At 46.3% G+C, this 19702-nt stretch overlaps 3 protein-coding genes across 3 annotated transcripts; 2 read left to right on the plus strand and 1 right to left on the minus strand.

Moving 5' to 3' along the window:
- Window positions 1–320: 320 nt before the first annotated feature.
- On the plus strand, window positions 321–3267 carry atf4b (activating transcription factor 4b). The gene is made up of 3 exons (XM_061089762.1): window positions 321–490; window positions 1398–1847; window positions 1926–3267. Exons 2-3 carry the CDS (start codon window positions 1505–1507, stop codon window positions 2906–2908), a joined length of 1326 nt encoding a protein of 441 aa, XP_060945745.1. The 5' UTR covers window positions 321–490; window positions 1398–1504; the 3' UTR covers window positions 2909–3267.
- Window positions 3268–7049: 3782 nt separating this feature from the next.
- On the minus strand, window positions 7050–11172 carry si:dkey-110g7.8 (GTPase IMAP family member 8). The gene is made up of 6 exons (XM_061090692.1): window positions 11117–11172; window positions 9833–10391; window positions 9127–9224; window positions 8811–8942; window positions 7453–8043; window positions 7050–7328 (listed from the first exon to the last, which is right to left on the minus strand). The coding sequence occupies exons 1-6, from the start codon at window positions 11145–11147 to the stop codon at window positions 7255–7257; spliced, it is 1485 nt and encodes a 494-aa protein (XP_060946675.1). The 5' UTR covers window positions 11148–11172; the 3' UTR covers window positions 7050–7254.
- Window positions 11173–13488: 2316 nt separating this feature from the next.
- Window positions 13489–18294, plus strand: adsl (adenylosuccinate lyase). The gene is made up of 12 exons (XM_061089626.1): window positions 13489–13712; window positions 15425–15628; window positions 15813–15857; window positions 16058–16137; window positions 16227–16398; window positions 16495–16541; window positions 16652–16742; window positions 16905–16974; window positions 17188–17335; window positions 17467–17647; window positions 17787–17963; window positions 18116–18294. The coding sequence occupies exons 1-12, from the start codon at window positions 13569–13571 to the stop codon at window positions 18200–18202; spliced, it is 1446 nt and encodes a 481-aa protein (XP_060945609.1). The 5' UTR covers window positions 13489–13568; the 3' UTR covers window positions 18203–18294.
- Window positions 18295–19702: the final 1408 nt, after the last annotated feature.

The raw sequence follows: 19702 nt of genomic DNA on the forward strand, positions 1-19702 counted from the left end.
ATCATCATCACAACACAACACAACAACTATTATCATAACGATGGTCGTAATAATAACGATAATAAAATTGTAATAATCGTAATCATGATAATAATAACGACAATAATGACAATAATAAGAATAACACATGTGTGAACCACTTTCATAGGAACTCAAACTCATGTTTCATAGAATAAAAACACAGGTTGAGTATTGTTTCCTCTTTAAATAGGGCAGATGAGAGGAATGCGGACGACGCACCCTCGGCGGAGTGATATGACGTGCTTGGCGGAAGGACACACCTCCTCTCCACGCTGCGGATCCTCATCAGCACCGCAGCACCACGCACAGCACCAGTTTCCTCTCAGCACGTCACAGAGCAGCAGCAGTAGAAACCTCCGGACATTGTCCCGTCGCCGACATGGCAGCGTAAGAGTGTGACCAGCAGCCGCCTTCCAACCCAGTGCCACCAACCAGTGCACTGAGTCTTCTCCGATTCAGCCAACATGTCGTAAGTCAACCTTTCTGAAGTGACAGCTGCCGGATGTGCCGAGGCCCTCGCGCGATCCAGAGGCCTCACATTTCCCGCGAGCGCCATTTTGCTTTCTTTGTTATATCTTAAATAAATGTTATTCTTTATGTATTTTTATCCGACGCGCGCTGATGTAGTCGTGTAACGATGATTGAACTATTAATGATTTATTTAAAAAAACAAGGGCGTGTCGTGAGGGTGATGACGCAACACAGGACAGGAAACGTGAAATGATACATTTTGCCACATGTGCTATAAATGTCGCCGCTCGCGTTTGATCCTCAGACGTTTTGCGACACTTTGTATCAAACAGGAGGGTTGTTATGACGACTTTGTCCTTGGTGACAACGTGGCGAGGAGAGTCTGATAAGCGGGTTAAAATGGCGGAGGGAGAACAAAGTGGCTGACAGGGAGGAGGAGGAGGAGGGAGGGAGGGAGGGAGGGAGGGAGGGAGGGAGGGAGGGAGGTGACCTCATCTCGGTCATGAGACATGAAGCAGCTGACATGAAACACGTGATGTGCAGTGAGCCCCACTGAAGGGATGGAGGCGCTGTTGAGCCAAAACAGGAGAGGATCCATCTAGTGTGCAATACAACAATATCAGTAATAAATAAAACACAATACAACAACATATAATGTTTATACATCCTGTAAATAGGTGTAACACATCTTTGATTTGTCAGTATATAAAATTATATCTTCACTCAGGACTATTTAAACGTAGAAGAGATAATAAGAATACATTTTATTACTGATATATAATTTGTGGCCCAGCCCTCGACAAACCTGAGATCAGAATCTTATTTCTCCCTGTCGGTTTAAATTGTGTGATTATGATGTTCCATAGTTTCACCTCAGACGTCTTTCTTTGATCCCGTTTCCTCAGGTCCTTTGTGGAAACCCTCAGCTCTGCTGCATCCGACAGCACGAAACACTTCGCCCTCCTAGCGTCATCACGCAGCCCGTTCGTGACCAACAACAGCCACTACGACCATGACGATGACAAGCTCACAGTTTGGCCTGGAAGACATGGAGGCCCTTCTCTGGGGGCCTTCCTCTCCCACGGCTGACGCCATGGGCTCCCTGTTCTATCACCCTGACCAAGAAGAGAATCAGGAAGGAGGAGGGACCTCACCAGAGGGGGGCACTTCACCCGTGTCGCCCCTCACCTCCTTGTCACTGCCCTCTCCTCCTAACTTCTACTCTCCCCCTCCCTCGCCGCCCGCCGTCCTCCTCCACGGGGACAAAGCTGGGAATGAGTCTGCCCTGCTCTCCCTCCCCTGGCTGGAGCACCCTGATCAGCTGGGATGCCAAATGATCTCAGATGACAGGAAAGGTAATGACCTCTTTTTATCACCTTTGATAACATTTTTGAAATTCTCGGTGTAACGGAGTTTCTCCTTGTCTTCTGCAGAGGATCCGCTCGGTGCCCTGGACTGGATGGCGGAGAAGATGGACCTGAACGAGTTTGACCTGGATTCTCTGATTGGCTCCTGCAGTCCCCATGAGTCGTCCATCAGCTCCACAGAAGACCTGCTGGCCTCCCTAGATTGCCCCATGGAGCTCGACTCCCTCCCAGTGCCCACTCTCTCAACTCCTGTTCTCTCAAGTCTCCCCTCTGCTTCTCCTCAAAGTCCCCCTCCCACAGCCCCCCCCACAGTCTGTGACGATGCTTCACCCGTCACAGTGGAAGTCTTTGACTCCTACTTCGTCCCCTCTCCTCCCCCATGTGTCCCAGAGCCACAAGAGGAGCTCGAAATCAAATCTGAGCCAGCTTCTCCTTCCTCCCCAGTCGACACCCTGGACCTGGGCAGTGAGGTGGACGTCCTGGAGACGGAGGAGAAGCCAGTATTAGCTGCTGTGGTCCCTCAGATCCAGAGATTTGTATTCTCCCTTACACCGACCCGCATCGTCCTTGTACTGGCCCCTAAAAACGAGGTGGGGGTCTCCACCACTACTGTAACCACCACACCATTGGTCGTTCACTCGTCCCCTCCCGCCTCCCCCCCACAAAGGTCGTCTAGAAGTAGACCGTACCCTGAGCCCAAATACATAACCAGTCCACCCTCTCCCGGTGTCCCCACTGTTAAAGTCAAGTCCCTCTGTGGTGATGATGATGATGAAGATGATGATGATGATGACAGGGTAACTCTGAAGGCGCCAAAGGACAAGAAGCTGAAGAAGATGGCGCAGAATAAGACGGCCGCCACACGCTACCGGCAGAAGAAGAGGTGCGAGCAGGACTCGATCTCCTCGGAGCATTCGATTCTGGAGAAGAAGAACATGGAGCTGAGGGAGAAAGCTGAATCCATGGCCAGGGAGATCGAGTACCTCAAGGAGCTGATGGAGGAGGTCCGCTCGGGCAGGACCAGGAAAGGTCTCAGTGCTGACCCTTAGTGGTTGGACCTAAGTATGTCAGAGTAGAATGTGGTTAACGGAAAGTGTCCGATTGAATGTTTAATGCAAACATGTGTCAGTATAATGTGTCCTCTCCTCGCAGCATGTGTTGAAACACAATTCAATAAAGCTGAATATCTAACACTGGTATTAGTAGTTTTATGATAAATAAATAGTTCTGGGAACATTTGGGATATTTTCCACTCAGTATATGGACCGGTGCTGTTTCTTGTATTTGAATTCCTCTATATCTGGACCTAAGTTACAAACCAGTAAGTCTTTTGTTTTAAAATGTGTATTTGATAATGTCTTCCATCCACCTGTATTCTCAGTCTCTTAATAAAGAGTTGTGAACCTTATTTCACAATGTTTTTGTGATTATTTGTGACCATAAGAAAGAAAACTGAACAGTGAATTCCTCACTGAAAGCAAACTGGCATTTTTAATAAGCCTGCCTCCACATGTTAAGGTACCTCTACATGGTATGTAATCCACTTAAAAACCAATAACATGTTAGTGGTTCGTTTCAATCCCAGTTTGCAAATGCTCTTCCTTCCACTTGTATATGATGCAGAGGGGATAGAGTCATAAGTGTCCTTGAAATTTAATTTCCAGAGCTGATCTTGAAAAACATTTGAGTTTTTTCTTTAAATTCACAATTATTAGTTTGTGTAGTGGTGTGTTCAGGGGGGGCTGAGGAGGAAAAGAGGGTCACCCACTAGCACACACGTCCACAGCTTGATCCCAGTCTCCATTCCACGTGCTTAAACTTTATCAAATCGGTTGCATGGTATTTGCACAGGGTCAGTCGGACGCGTGAATGTAACTGTCCCTGTGAGGTCAATTTCAGGTTCAGTGAATCACAAGTCAGTGTCTTTGCTCATAGAGACTCTTTTCAATCTGTTCGTAATCCAACCTTGTTCCAAACACAAAGAGTATTTGTTGGTGGCCTCACAATGAGCCTGTGGAAGCTCCATCTGAGTGGAGCCTCTCTCAAACAATCAGTGAGCAGGATAATGGAGAACGCCTGACCAGCACAGTGCTGCAGACGCATGACTTTTCAATCAAATCACAGTCATGTGAGGTTTAAAATGTAATTTCCGCCTTCTACGTTTACAGAATTTAAGGATAGAAACAGTATTTTTGTGTGGAAACTAACAGCATGTGTTTGTCTTAGTTTGTGAGAGGAATGAAGAGCATGAGAGAAAAGTAAAAGAGAGAGAGAGAGTGCTGACTGGTGCTGAGCGAGGCACAGCTTGAATAATATTACCTGGAAAAACATTCAGCCTGGAACTGGCTGCTGGTGGACGCACGGTAATTGGTCCAGGCTTTGGTCCAGATAGTTTAAGGACAATCTATAACTATGGAGGCTCGCCAACGTCAAGATGGTGTAGACCTACTTACATTTCCTCCAGGACACACTTGGACATATCCCTGTGTGCGTAAATACACACATTTTTCAAGGGAAACATTTGATTTATGAGGGTGAGAGCTCTGTGCATTATATTAAACGCACACAATGAAGAGTTCATGTTGGGATAAAACCTTCTACTATTATACTACCATCTTAAAAAGAAAAATCATGACTCTTACTTTCTGAATACTGTATAGACACACACACACACAGACTCATATATTGACATACGGTGGCAAGGTACATAGAGAAAAACCTGCAAACGAAATTAATTATACTTTGAGGGGTCGAACATTGTGGCATTAATTCAATTTCAAAAGTACAAAAGCGTGACTGAGGCTACATAACAATGTACTTTACAATGTACTACTGCGTGTACTTGAAGTAGTATTTTTTTATGTTTAAAATAAAACAAGTTTTTGTCACACTAAGAAGTTTATTTGATTGAGCTGTGTGAGCCTTAAAGATATAAAATATTTGTAGTGGTGCATATAAAAATACTCAATCTTACTTTTCTTTTTTTTCTTATAATCATTCTCAGTGTCTCTATTCTCAGTGAATGATGGGAGGAAACTAGCTTGAACTATTGCCACCTAGTGACAACACTCCACCATCACTACATCCCTCCTGAGACAAGGCCTCGCGGCTTGTGTTCAGCTTAATGTGCCTGATTATTTTCATCAAGATCCATGAATTATTCCCTGGGATCTTACAATGTTAAAAGAACCGTAAAAACAAAACCAAAGTTTAATGTCTTCTTCCCTGATACAAACCACATCCTTCCTTCTACCGTTTCGGGGAAAAATCCATCCAGTTGTTTTTGTGTAGTCTTGCCTAAAAACCAAACAACCCCCCCCCCCCAAAAAAAGGATTGATATCATGAAACAAAAGCCCAAAATACACAGCAGTACTGTATATCCACATCTTTTTTTTATTGTTGTCTGGGGATGAACAAAGTACCGATGACGCCATCACCACGTACGAAGGACCACACAGGAAGTAATGCCACCTCGGCTACAGTAAAGTGATACACAGTGCAAAATGCTCAGCTACAAGCCTACGACATATGTAACATATCTTACACAGTAAATATACACCGCTTATACAACATATTCACACGCGGGGTGGGACTAAGACTCTGAATGAATGTGTGAGAAAGTCATGCTGGTCACAGCTGCAGTAGCCTACGTCACTAGATGGAGCACGGAGTCAGTGAAAGCACAGAGGAAGCGGTGTCAGGGTTTCTGTTATAGGCTACATCGTTTGTATAAAATCACATTTCACAGCATGGCAGTGCTATCAGTCACATATTGTGTTCTGTGCATTTGGACAGTTGCACATTCTTTGTTCCTCTGGGCTCTGTGCTTCAGCCAGTTCAGCTTCGACATTGATGTAAACCTAATGTAATTAAAGCCGGGACTTGGCACTTTACCGCCTTATTCATTATTTTACTCCAAATGTGCTGAGGTCCCGAAGAACCTGAATGTGCGACTGTCCAAAGACGTCCAGTCTTGACAGAACCTCACTCGATGTAACTTTCAGAGTCCATTTTTTTACCCCCTCCATTTTGTTCTTTTAGTATTTTTTTTTTTGCAGTTGTAAAGGTAGAGGGCTGTGATGTCACAAAGACCTGCTCAAGCGCGAGTCGGAGCAATAAGAAGTGAGGTTGCCTTCAACTCTATAGGCACTCAATTATCTGCATGCGATGTCTTAACATGCCTCTGAGAGCTGAATTTATATATATATATATATATATATATATAGTCCTTTTTTTCTTTTTAGCAAAATGTCACTTCAGATGACAGGATGTCTCGAGGATGTAGAAAAAGGTAGCAAAAGCCCTGTGAGAGCTCGGATGGTTCATGAGGTTATGTTGTTTTCTGCAGCATGCGGAAGCTGGATGGAGCCTTTAGGAAAGTGCCCTGCCGCAGGGCTGCACTCCCACTCTCACGTTTTGATGCTGAGGCACGAAGCTGAATCTTACCTTGTCGATAAATGCACCAGATGCACGACCACAAACAGCGAAGCAGAGCCAGCCCGAGCAGCTCCGGGGGGATCTGAGGCTGCACATAGTTTCATTGCAGCCTCGCTTAAGCTCTTATTGAGCATGAACGCTACAGCGAAGGTGGGATACAAAATATATACTGACTAGTTAAGATGGGTTCAGTTAACTTCTTGGCACGAGAGAGACAAATTTCAACTGAAGTGCAAAGACCGGCTCTCTGTTCTCCAATTTGAGTTGATACGTGACTCACGTCAGCAGCTTTGGAATCAGCGTTAATCAGAGTTTCTGTGAAGGATCCGGATTTTACCCCGGAGGACCCTCCTGACTTTTTAGATTTACACTGGTGCAAACATATTCCAGTATACATGGGATTGTTTTTTCATTTGAAACATGGGATGATGACTACACTGTAAAATCCATCCAAAACTGATGAAACATCCATGGACACATTCCTCTTATTCCTCCAATAACCAAGTGATGACTCACTGCAAACCTCCAAACCCCATTTACCAGATTGATTTTGGTTTTGATTATTCACTTCCAGTTTATAATATTACCAGTGCAGCCTGAACACATAGAGTTGCAATGATGAGCAATTCTTTACTCTGCAGTGTTGAACCAGGATCTCTTTAGCAGCAGTTGATCCCTATGAACATGCTCATGAGCAGGGTCAATGTTAGTTCTGGACCCTTGAAGCAAAAAAGTAGAATACCTCTCCTCCTCCTGGGTCTGAGGGGACCGCGTTGACCAGTCTGCCCAGTGATCCGTGAGTTTCTCCTCATTTCATTTCGCCTGTTTTCCATAAGACTCCACAGAGTTGGACAGAGATCTCTAGATTAGGTTGGACTAACATGAGGTGATGTTTGGGCCTTTACCGGAGACTCGGATCACGGAGACAAAGACACTTTCCTTTTTAGTGCGGTTGCATCACTGCACCTGGCATCCTCGACAGTCGTCCTCCGGCTCGGTGTTATCTGAGGAGTAGGAGCTCTCCTCGCTCACTGTCAAATGCAACACAGACATATTAGACAGGTTGTATAACATATGCAGTTTTCACAAACTTCATGCTGTACATGCAGGTTCAGATATGTCCAAAATATACATGAAAATGAGTGTATGACTTACACCACTCCGTCTGAATAGGAAGGAAGGCTTTATCTCCATTCTCTCGGATCATCTCCTCTATCTTATCCAGCAGGACGGACACACTCCTGTCCTTCCCGGGGACCTTACTGTCCATGACGTGGTAATAGTTCCCACAGTATTCAAGTAGTCTCTGCAGCTCCCGCCCGCCTCTGAGGATGTGCTCCTCGATGGGCGTGCGGCCCAACCAGTCACCACAGCTGAAGAGCACCATGGTGTGGAGACACGCGCTGTCCCCGAACAGAGTCTCTATGTGGGCCAGGAGTGTCCTCCTCTTCCTGGCCGTGAGGGACGAGACCACGGGGAGGACCAGCAGCAGCGTGTGGGGTCCGGGTCGCAGGAGGGCCGCTCCCCGCTGGGACTCCTGGCGGATGCGCTTCGGCGTGCGCCTCACCGAGAACCAGTCCCAACCTGGGGTGTCCACGATGGTGATCCGGCGTCCCGACACCAGCGCCTGCCTCCTGAGGCACAGCTCGGTCTCCTGGCCCGACTCGAAGTACCGACGGCCCAGGATGGCGTTCCCCACCGAGCTCTTACCAACGCCCTTCCAGCCCAACAACAGCAGCCTCAGTTCTGCCCAGAACACAGACGCAGATATTGATCAGTAATGAGTAAGCTCTTTCCTAACAGCAGTTCTTGTGCAGTGGCCTTTCTTCTTCAACACATTAATCATTCCGTCACGCACACAAAACGTTGTACTTTTATCTTAGTGAGGACACTCGATGGCATAGCTCTTACCCTTACCCCAAGCCTTACCCTATGCATAACCTAAACCTAATTTTAACCCTAAAAATGAGTCCTAATCCTCAAACAGCCTTTTGAAAGTAGGTCAGAAATGAGGATTGGCCAAAATGTCTTAACTTTCCCAAGATGTCCTCACTATGTAAAGTCTATGGGCTCAAAAGAGTCGTCACAAAGGTATAAGATCTGTACGAGTTCACATACAGGCCCGTGCAGCTAACCTCATTAAGATTTAGCATTGACTAAGGGCATAGGATGTCAAAACCTTGTTAAAGCCCTATGAGAAAAATATTGATTTGTGAATATGGGCTATACAAATAAAAATTGATTTGTTGATTGATTGACTTCCATTCATTAAGGACAGCCTAACCTTATAACCAGGATCTCAGACATGACAGTTGTCCTCATTAGGACTGGGTCCCTGTGAGGTCTACTGGTCATGATAAGGTAAGTGATTATATTGGAAAATGTCCTAAAGAGGTATCAAAAACAAGCACACACACACACACACACACACACACACACACACACACACACACACACACACACACACACACACACACACACACACACACACACACACACACAGACACACACACCTCTGGGAGGTCCTCCGATCATCGACTCCCTCTGTCTGGCGTGCTCCTCCATCCTCATCCTCTCCTCCTCCAGCGCTCTCCTGGCCTGCTCCTCCTCCAGTAAAATCAGCTCGTTCACCTCAAAGTACCAGCCTGCACAACCACAACAATGAATTATTCACACAACCGTCTGCAGTCGGCCCGACGTCACAACTGGTGTATTCATTAATGATGAAATTATATAAGATTGAAGCTGCAGAAACGTTGCTCTACATACTGTCTTATCCTTTTGTGTATCACAGCAAAAAAAAGCGAATTCTTCATGTGAAAAACCAACCTTGGTTGTCGGTGATCAACTCCTCCACCTTCTCCATCAGCTCGGGTACCTGTGTGTTCTCCTCCGTCTCTTTCTGAGTGTTGTCAAAGGCGTGGTACCTACAGGTTGAGAGACACAGTGATCACCATGGTTACACCTATGGTTCAGTTTATTGTGGGACGGGAGTTTGGAAGGGGTTGGTGATTAGCGGGTGGGGTGTGTTCATGTGCTAATTTTATACAGTAAGTTTGGCTTCATATGAGCATGTTGATAAATTGATAGCGTGAGGAAATGGAGACATATCGTCCATCTTTGTATACAGTCTATAATTAGTAGCTGGAAGGAGCTGATGTAGAGCTGAAGCAGAGAGGGAGAGCAGCTGCAAACTTGTCGTTTTCAGGCCAAACAAACACTGACTCTCGTGACGTCACCTGAGGCAGTGAATCAGACTCCGTTCAGCTCCCTCTGATGTCACAAGTAGTCTTATACAACTTTATTCACATAGGCAGTGGTTTATTCCCCAACACCTGCAAATACACTTTGCTATGGACAACGAATGTCCCTCTGCTGAACTGCTTCTGCTGCTGTTGAGGCTACAACCACAAGTCATTATTTCAGTTTTTCTGGTTATGACATACAGTAGACAACATAGATGTAGACAACAACACATGTTCCTTTGTTTTTGTGACAGGAACCAGAGAAGAGAGAGAGGAAACAGACGTCATACCTGCTTCCACATCTCTCCACCAGCCACTGCAGGGCCTCTCCAGTGTTGGATATGTGCTCCTCAATGAAGACACCTTTTGGCAGTTTGTCCACCCCAGTGAAGATCACCATGGAGTACCTCCAGGTTCCTCCACCCAGGGCCCCAAGCTGCTCGTCTGCGGCCCTCCTCTGGGCGTCAGTGAAGGGCTGGGTGACCGACACCACCAGCAGTATCACGTGGGGTCCGGGAGGGCAAAGAATGGCCCCCATGCACGGCCCCTCGCTGTCCAGGCTCGGCGGCGGCCGCGGTTGACTGTCCGACTCGGCACCGGCATCCTCGTTGTTGTTTTCAGCTTCAGTTTCTTCCTCTGGCTCAGCTGGGATGACCCACGGTGGAGTGTCAACCACGGTGACACGTCTGCCATAGATCTCTGTGTGGCCCACGTTGCTGTGAGTTGTCTCCGTCCCGGCGTCGAAGACCTCGTCCCCCAGGATGCTGTTGGCAGTTGAGGTCTTACCGGACTGTGGGCCCCCTAGGATCAGCAGTCTGCGCTCAGGGGGGTGTCGGCCCCTGGGGTCACCTGTTGAAACACAGACAGATTAGACTGAAGTTCTCTCGGAGGATGGGTTTGTTGAGTGATGTCCACAGCACAGTTGGGCCTCAGAGGACATTATAATCATCGTATCAGTTTCAATCTCTCCTTCGTCTTGTTCCTAATGTGCTCTTAGGAGATGAGGATATGTCTGATCTTTTCCCCCCACCGATAAATTCTCATGTCGCACTCCTTGTCCCTCTGTTCTGCCCTGACTCCTCTGATTTCCCCTTGTCATCATCTTATCCGGGCTCCTTGCTACCTTACACCTCTTCTCTTTCATTGCCTCCTCCACTCATTCTTGTCCTCATCCCCCTTTCTGCCCCTCAACCCTGCTCCCAGCATGCCTCCTCTTTGTTTTTCTTCGTCATTAGCCTTTGGAAGACTCGGGTCAGAGAGGAGGAACCTCGACCTCCTTCCGGAGAGAACAGGCACATGGACGGTATCATGAGTAAGAGGACAAATGCTTTGGCATCACAGAGAGTTTACAGGATGTTTGCTCTTTGAGGAGAGGATGCTCGCTGCTGCTGACACTTTCCATGTGAGCTGCTAAACACAGGAAGTTGTCTCAAGCAACAGTTCCCCCACTATTGCGGACATGTGGTCCAAACATGGCACGGCTGTACCTGGATGCAGCCAGTGGGTGGACGGATGGTGATGATGGGGGGACGTGCGGCCAGGCTGCACTGCAAAGAACCAAAAAAACCACTTACCAGTGTCAGAGGCAGAGGACACAGCAGCCATCTTGTGTGTAGAACCTCTGGCTTCCTCCTCCTCTGCCCCCCTCCTCCGTCTCCTTCTCGCCTCCACGGTGGATTCCTCTTCTCCCCTCTTCAGAAAGCGACGGATCCTGGGTGGCGTGCGGAAGGGTGGCAGCTCAAATGCTCCTCGGCTCTCTCCGTCACTCTTAGCCTCATCCTACTGCGGTGTGATTCACTCTATCTATCTTATGTTCCTCTGCCTCCCTTCCTCTCCTCACACCCCCTGTGCCACTCAACCTCTCTCCCTCTTCTTCTGTTCTATCTTACACACCCCCTCAGACTACTATGGCTCTCTTCCCTCCTCTTCTCTGCCCTTCTGTACTCGTCTTCCAGCGCTCCTTTTCTCCTCTCGTGTTTATCTGGCTGAACAGATGGGAACGATTGTGCAATGCAGGAGACGGGAAGCCAAATCCTCCCCTGCAGCAGCAGCAGCAGCAGCAGCTCCAGCAAGATGTCTCGTCATTTTCTTTTCCTTTTTTCTTTTGAGGCAAAACAGAGGAAGCTGTTCCTCCCACTCGCTGGTATCACACAGCAGCAGCAGCAGCAGCAGCAGCAGTGTGGCACTGTATGCAGACTGCAGTCAGGAGGACAGATAGAAAGATGGATAGACAGAGAGGGCGAGAGGGAGGAGAGAGGGGGGGGGGCTGTTCTCTCTGTTTACAGCTGGATGTATTCCCCAGCTGCTGCATCACGCACAAACACAACCATTGCTATGATGCCTGCAGACACAGAAACATGTGAGGCAGTGAGGGCGTGCATACTGCATGAATACATTCAAATAAGGATATAAGACATGCAACACTTCACACATAACAGCTCCTAAAAATAGCAGGAGATGAAATGTAGCTGAACACGATTCAAAAAGGGACTAAATTCTGACGGAAACATCATGTGAGGCAGAAGAGAAGTATTATATAAATCACCCTGAGTGCCTGAGCTCATCCTTGGCTCCAGGTCAGGTTAATTGTGTTAGCTGTGTGCTGAGACACGTTCACGGACACGGGGGGAAGTCACGTAAGACAGAGGATTTATTTTGATGGCTGCATCTTCCAATTAATCCAATAACCACATTGACAGCGTTCTGTAGAAGCTATTTTCGCACTGTTTGTTAATGACGCAGTTTCCTGTCTCTGTACCTGCGATTCATTTTGAGGAAAATCACTGAGGAGACGCGACACGTCCGCGACCACTGGGCCGTGCGCACGGTGCGTTCACTGGCTCCCAGGAGGGAGCAATTTCCCAAGTTGTGTGTCATTGTCCAGTGTTTTCTTTGATGTGCTTTGAACCCAGAATGTGGGGAAAAAAAAAGAACGCTGTGCATAAAATGTGTTATAGCCACGTTTATAAACCCCTTTCCTATATATATATATACGTAGTAAGGGTTAGGGTTAATGAAATAATCAGGTGTGACAGGCATATCAACAATAATATGCATCTTAATCATAAAACATCTGTATTGGTTAAACAGCATGGCGTTCAGGGCCTGTAGGGAATGAATGTGCAGTTTGCAAGTGACAATTTGTTTAAACATTTCTGTCACATTAGGACCTGGTGTTTAGAGCTGATTGTAAAATTGTGTTAATTGATGTTGTCAGCAGCTCCTGTCAACATTTCCAACAGACTAAACGTCGCAATAGCAAAATAATTCAGAAATGCTGTGGACTGGGTTTGACTTCCAGCAGCGAAGTTCTGTTTTCAATCATGGGACTCTAATTTTTATTTTTTTATTTCTTCCTTTAATTGTGTGTTTTATTTTATTTGTGAAGGACAAACTTCACTTCTTTCACAAATAAATATATTATTATTAATACTATTATTATTATTTTATTATTGTTTTGAGTAATTTTATTAGTATTATTGTTGTTAAAGAAAGGAAGTATCCCTCAAAATTAACGATGTTAATGATTCAAGATAAAAATAGACCCTGCCTGTGTATTTTAAAATTCAAATAGGAAATCAATATTTAATTTCTTTTATTGTTAATATTATTTTTAGTCCCCTGAGATTTGTTTGGTGTTTCGATGAATGAAATAAACTTATAAATAAAAACAACAAACAAATGGATAATACACTATTGAACTTAAAACCTATATCAATATATTATTATTCATATGTTTTGTATTTACTTGGGTATTTGTTGTGTATATTTTCTGAACACCCTGAGTCTGAATCATGAAAATTCATCATAATCATCTATTTATTCAAATGGGACGATTATTCTGACTCCACGTGAACGCGCACACGGTCACCACGGGCAACGCCGTCTTCCGACGTGGTGTCGTAAAAAAAACGACGCTACGCTTCCCCCACGTGATGTCAGCAGGCGGAAGTGTGCTCTCCAGCCCAGAGTGTGTGTCTGTGTGCGTGAGGAAGGACCGAGAGTTCCCTCTGGCTCTGAGAGAACATGGAGGCTGCAGACGAGATGATGAAGTACCGCTCGCCTCTGGTGTCCAGGTACGCCAGCAAGGAGATGGCCTTCAACTTCAGCGACCGCAAGAAGTTCAGCACCTGGAGGAAGCTGTGGATCTACCTGGCCCAGGCGGAGAAGGTGTGTGTGTGTGTGTCTGTATGTGTCTCTCTGTGTGTGTGAGACCAGGATCTGAAGTATAGAGTGTGACCTTTAAGAGCCTCTCGGGTTCCCTGCTCTAAATTTAGTTTGCCAGCTGCAGCCCAGAGGAACACTGAACTGAACACACACACTGAAATAAAACACACACTGAACCAAACACACACACTGAAATAAAACACACACTGAACTAAACACACACACTGAAATAAAAAACTCACACAGAAATAAAAACACACACTGAACTAATCACACATCCATGTAACTAAGGCACATAACATGTAGGTAAAACACACACAAATTCAACTGAAACACACATTCAACTGAAACACACACACACATGTACCTGAAACACACACGTGTCTGTTTCTTCTAAACGTGTTTCATAGTTCAGTCAAAATAAACTCTGAGAGGAACAGTTGAATTGATGTTTCACCTCATTTGAAACAGGTGTATAGATAGAGCGGTAGATGTACTAAATTGATGCCAAATTGGAGAAATTCCTGTGTTAGCAGCAGCAATGCATGAAGCACATAACACACCAAACAAGATGTAAAAGTATAAGAAACTATACAAAATATAAAAAATATAACTACAACAAAAGAATTGGTCCAAATCCTGCAGGGACAAACCTCAACTCCTTCTCTTTCCCCTTGTTCAGAGTTTTGTGGGATTGAACCACATTCGGCTTCAGAGGTTATCAGAGAAGTTTACCCTCTGTTGCAGTTTAGCGTTCAAACTGTTTCACCATTTGATCAAACTGAGGTTTTATCTCACAGACACAAAGTACGCTCAGTCAAGTCATAGATACAAGATTAGCTAACTGTTTACAGACCCTCTCACATGATCTTTTGCCTGTGTGCTTGGTGTGTGGAAAAAGCGAGCACAAATGTCACGGTAACAGGAAACCTCCTCCTGAGAGGCTGTGTTTTACTATAACCTCGCCAAACCCCAGCATTTACATCATCTGCCTTGGAATTATCCTCCCTGCTGTCGTGACCTTTGACACCAGAGAGTTTGACCTCTTGAACTGAGCTGTAACCTGCACGGAGAGATGTATTTCCAGGGGTTGGGACCAATTTCTCCCTCACCCCTGCTCTGGCGTCCCATCCCATGACTGCTGTGTCCTAAAAGAGGAAAGTCCAATCTAATCAGGACACTGGTCGTCTTCTCACGAGGACGCCACATGTCTGTCAGGACCGATAAAAAGACAGAACAGATCTTGTTTCATTTGTCCCCCGGTCACCTCCTCACAGAGCGTTCTGTGATTGTTTTGAATATTCTCAGATAATAAGTTAATGTAACATGCTTTTAATTAAACAAACCATTATGTAAATATGTGTATTTCTCAATATTTCTTCACTAAAATGTCTAAAAAGAACTCAATCTATATGATATATTCTTTTTGACGTGTGTACTTACATCATCCAAAATGTTTCCAGCAATTTTCAAACCCAAAGAATTTGAATCAAGGTCATGTTTCAATTTAGACGCATTTTAATTGCATCATATTCGCTTCACCTGTCTGTGTAGTGTACAACAGATAGATAGTTGTATTGGTCACTCACTCCTAATGGATCTTGATTATTATTGGCTGCACGTTCTGAAATTCATGCCCTTGATTTGAAATTCCAACCCAATAACTTTGAGCTTAAATCGTAACTTCCCTAGTTGACCTTCTTCTTCTTCCTCAGACTTTGGGTTTGCCCATCACCGAGGCCCAGGTCCAGGAGATGGAGAGCCACGCGGACGACATTGACTTTGTCATGGCGGCCGAAGAAGAGCGCAAGCTCCGGCACGACGTCATGGCTCACGTGCACACGTTCGCCCACTGCTGCCCCACCGCCGCTCCCATCATCCACCTGGGAGCCACGTCCTGCTACGTCGGAGACAACACTGTAATCACCATGGATTTTATCGCTATAGCCTGATCACAGTGGGGCAGTATTTAGTCTCATAGTTCTCCCAGATGTGTGATAAAATATCCTCGAGAAAACACAACACCACAGTTGGGTTGTTTGTGTATTTACTTTGTGTTAAAAGTTTTCATCTTCTGTAAGTCGCTGTGTTTTTCCTCCTCAGGATCTGATTATGCTGCGTGATGGATTCGACATCCTCTTGCCCAAGGTGAGGCTCAGCTGTTTGCCAGAGAGCCGGCCCACTGTGGCATCAGTGGAGTCAGGGGCATTGTAACTCTGTGCCTCAGCTGTTTAATAACAAGTCAACAGGGTAGAAATAATCACCTCGGCTCGACAAGCGAGTGCTGCCTGGGCACTGAGTGTGTTATGCAATGATTCAATGCCACGCTCCTGTTTTGATTCCCACAGCTGGCCAGAGTCATCGACAGACTGATGAACTTTGCAGAGAAATACGCTGACCTCCCCACGCTTGGCTACACACACTACCAGTGAGTCTGAATGCAGCTTCACTCCTCTGGTCATTCCATTTGATTCTGGGCTCCATCTCTGAAGTCTGCGCCTCTCTCTCTCTCCACAGGCCGGCCCAGCTGACCACAGTCGGGAAGCGAGCGTGTCTGTGGCTGCAGGACCTGGCCATGGACATGAGGAACCTCCAGAGAGCCCGGGACGACCTGCGGTTCAGGGGGGTGAAGGGGACCACCGGGACCCAGGCCAGCTTCCTGCAGCTCTTTCAGGGCGACCACGACAAAGTATAAATCATCTTTCATTCCATTTTAATTAGAAATGTATTGATTAAGCAATCATTGTCTATTTATCTACTAAATGAACCAATCATTATTTTCCAGGTGGAGGAGCTTGACAGGATGGTGACAGAGATGGCTGGCTTCAAGAAGTGAGTTCTGCCTCCTGCCGTTTCCAGTATCGTCCATATCAAACAATTGTAGCATATTTCACATCAGAATTAGCGGGATATTGTATTGATACTGTTCCCATCCTGCCCAGAGCCTACCTGGTGACGGGCCAGACGTACAGTCGGAAGGTGGACGCAGACTGTCTGTCCAGCCTGGCCAGTTTGGGAGCAACTGTTCACAAGGTAAAGCTGCATTAACAAATGTCTCCATCTAGTGGTGTGGAAATGGAAGTTGGGTCAATACACTGATAAACCTGCAAATCTCTCCTGACTTTTAAAGCTGACTCGAACATTTCAGGTAAACTTGCTGAAGCTCACGTTTGATGCATGTGTCTGAATCTGCAGATCTGTACCGACATCCGGCTGCTCGCCAACCTGAAGGAGATTGAGGAGCCGTTTGAGAAAGATCAGATCGGTTTGTTCACTTCTTACTTAACCTCGTATTCACTGGCAAGAACCTTTTACAGTTTTTGTCTCTACATTTGTCTTATGGCGGTAACTAATAACATAAAAATAAAGCAGTAGCATAATACATAATTGTGTTGCTGCCGTCCTATAATGAAAACATTATTCACTCTCCTGATCCTGTTGATGTTGAGATGCTGCTGTCTCCCCCCCCCCCCCCTAGGTTCCAGTGCCATGGCGTACAAGAGGAACCCCATGCGAGCGGAGCGCTGCTGCAGCTTGGCTCGCCACCTGATCGCGCTGCTGGCCAACCCGCTGCAGACGGCCTCGGTGCAGTGGCTGGAGAGGACACTGGACGACAGCGCCAACAGGTCAGCAAAGACCAGTTTTGTCTTTTATCAAAGATCCTCGGTTGTATGTGTTCTCCAAGCTGCCAGCTGTTACTGAGTAAACTCAAGGTTTCCAGATATGGGCTCATGCAGAGACACTGAACTCGTTGCAGGAGGATCTCCCTGCCCGAGTCCTTCCTCACAGCAGACATCATCCTCACCACGCTGCAGAACATCACAGAGGGACTGGTTGTTTACCCCAAAGTCATCGAGAGACACATCCGCCACGAGCTTCCCTTCATGGCCACGGAGAACATCATTATGGCCATGGTGAAGGCTGGTGGCAACAGACAGGTAGGAAGTTGTTTAAGCTGCGGGGGATATCTGTATAGAATAATTCAAGGACCTCACCTAATCCTCGATCAGCTCCACATGTAGTGCGCATCAGATCACCTCTGTACCCAGGTGCTCATCTTTGTGCTCTCTTCTTCAGGACTGTCACGAGAAGATCCGCGTTCTGTCCCAGGAGGCAGCAGCTGTGGTCAAACAGGAAGGGGGTGATAACGACCTTCTGGCCAGAGTTCAGCGAGACCCCTACTTCGCCCCCGTGCTGGGCCAGCTGGACGCCCTGCTGGAGCCCAAGACCTTCATCGGCCGCGCTCCACAGCAGGTACAGCATCTTCTTTCAACAGCCGTCTTTTGTCCACACTGCTTCTCAGCCATTAAACGTGTGATTACTGTGGTGTAAGTATTTGTGGAACATTCAAGCGAGGGGTAGAGCACGAAGGAGGCAAGTTGTAATGTGTATATTTATTTTTTTAGGTGACCAGATTCCTGTCTGAAGAAGTACGCCCCCTGCTGGAGCCGTACAAAGCAAAGATGGATGTCAAGATTGAGCTTGAGCTCTGAAACACACACACACACACACTGACTTGAACAAAGGTCACTGTGGCCTTGTGAACGCTGCCTTATACCTCAATAAAGAGAAATGGGTGAATAAACGTCTCTTTTATTGTAGTTTTCATTCCTGGTATTAAATTCATCTCTTACAAAAGATGTTTTATAATATTGTCATAAACTATGATCAGACACTTCTGAGCTTCTAAACCTTGACTTGACCCATGTAGTAGTAATGACATGCTAACACATGGTGGCACCATTCAACTGCACTTCACTCTGCACAGTTTGAACTCAGTCAGAGGAAGTTAACTTCATGCTCCAGTGACAGTCAAGCATTCATGCATTTGTAGTTCTCTCTCCTCTGATATTGTATCAAAAAAACTTTATCACTAGTTTTATTTATACTCTGTATTATATATATTTTGGTCTCCAATTGTAAAACGTTCATAATTGGTGCACACACACTGAAGTCTGGTGTTTTCAGCCTCGCTCGCCACCTGTCAGCTGGGTCATGCCACAGAGGAAGGGGAAGAGAAAAGGAGGATGGTGTGAAGGAAATGTTAGGTTAGCAAAAGAAAGCAAGTTTCCTCATGACGTCATCGTGAGAACCACTTAAAGCACTTTGCAAAAATCACTGATCAAAGCTTCACGTGTTTATTGAGACTTTAAATCAGCTTTCTGCAACATTACAGATTCTTTTGTGCTTATAAAATCTTACCTGTTCGCGGAAGATGCTTTTATATCTTCAGGACCTGCACTGGACAGCGGGGGGGGGGGGGGGGGGGGGGGGGGTGATGCTGGCCGGCCGTCACTTCCCTGATGGGAAAATGCAGCTCTGGTGCCATGCCAGCATGTTTTTGGAAGATGCTTCTGGTTTAGACAGAGGTTCTACATTCAGCACAATTTGTCAGGGCTATTTAAGATGAACAAAACAATGGAGCTCTCACAGAGATGCTGATCGGGGGTGAGGTCCGAGTCTTGGCTCCGGAGCTCAGACTGCTTCTCTCATCCAAGTTCTCTGCTCATCTAAACATATTGTCTCAGGGTCTGTTGGCAGCGTCTCCGGTCGCACTTGGTGATCAAATTTTTCACTTTGCTTATTGATGTCATTAGAAGAATCACTGGGGGCATGTAAAGAAGCTTGAGATGGGAATACTGGGCCCCCAGTGTCCAGCTCCGTCCTGACAGCATTCTTTCACATACTCCACGCTGTGTGATCACCAGGGGGGGGCTTTGACAAGCGGGCACAGGGATCAGACGGACGGCTCGGAATTCTATGGGAATTTCTCAAGTGCCGTTAGTTACCAGTGTTTCTGCTGCAGACGGCAGGCAGAGCTTCTACCCACACTTGTGGTTGAACAATGATGTCTCGGCTCTCTGATAAACTTGTTTACCGCAGCAGACTGGCGACATAAACCTCAGCTTGCTCTGACTTGACAAAGTTCACAACATTATGATGATCTGAGAACCGGAGGACTTGGGTTGCCATGTGTTGTAAACATAGCTTTT

The sequence above is a fragment of the Limanda limanda genome, chromosome 17, assembly GCF_963576545.1.
Source record: "Limanda limanda chromosome 17, fLimLim1.1, whole genome shotgun sequence".
Classification (NCBI taxonomy): domain Eukaryota; kingdom Metazoa; phylum Chordata; class Actinopteri; order Pleuronectiformes; family Pleuronectidae; genus Limanda; species Limanda limanda.

What these genes read in the sequence shown, in the direction of transcription:
- atf4b (XM_061089762.1), top strand. Translation starts at nt 1,505, where the DNA reads ATGACGATGACAAGCTCACAGTTTGGCCTGGAAGACATGGAGGCCCTT. An exon ending in GATCTCAGATGACAGGAAAG is followed by an intron (nt 1,848 to 1,925) that starts GTAATGACCTCT and finishes TGTCTTCTGCAG; the next exon opens with AGGATCCGCTCGGTGCCCTG.
- si:dkey-110g7.8 (XM_061090692.1), bottom strand. Translation starts at nt 11,147, where the DNA reads ATGGCTGCTGTGTCCTCTGCCTCTGACACTG. An exon ending in GTTGATCACCGACAACCAAG is followed by an intron (nt 8,943 to 9,126) that starts GTTGGTTTTTCA and finishes GTGGTTGTGCAG; the next exon opens with GCTGGTACTTTGAGGTGAAC. An exon ending in GATCGGAGGACCTCCCAGAG is followed by an intron (nt 8,044 to 8,810) that starts GTGTGTGTGTCT and finishes TGTTCTGGGCAG; the next exon opens with AACTGAGGCTGCTGTTGTTG.
- adsl (XM_061089626.1), top strand. Translation starts at nt 13,569, where the DNA reads ATGGAGGCTGCAGACGAGATGATGAAGTACCGCTCGCCTCTGGTGTCC. An exon ending in GAGATGGCTGGCTTCAAGAA is followed by an intron (nt 16,542 to 16,651) that starts GTGAGTTCTGCC and finishes CATCCTGCCCAG; the next exon opens with AGCCTACCTGGTGACGGGCC. An exon ending in CTGGACGACAGCGCCAACAG is followed by an intron (nt 17,336 to 17,466) that starts GTCAGCAAAGAC and finishes AACTCGTTGCAG; the next exon opens with GAGGATCTCCCTGCCCGAGT.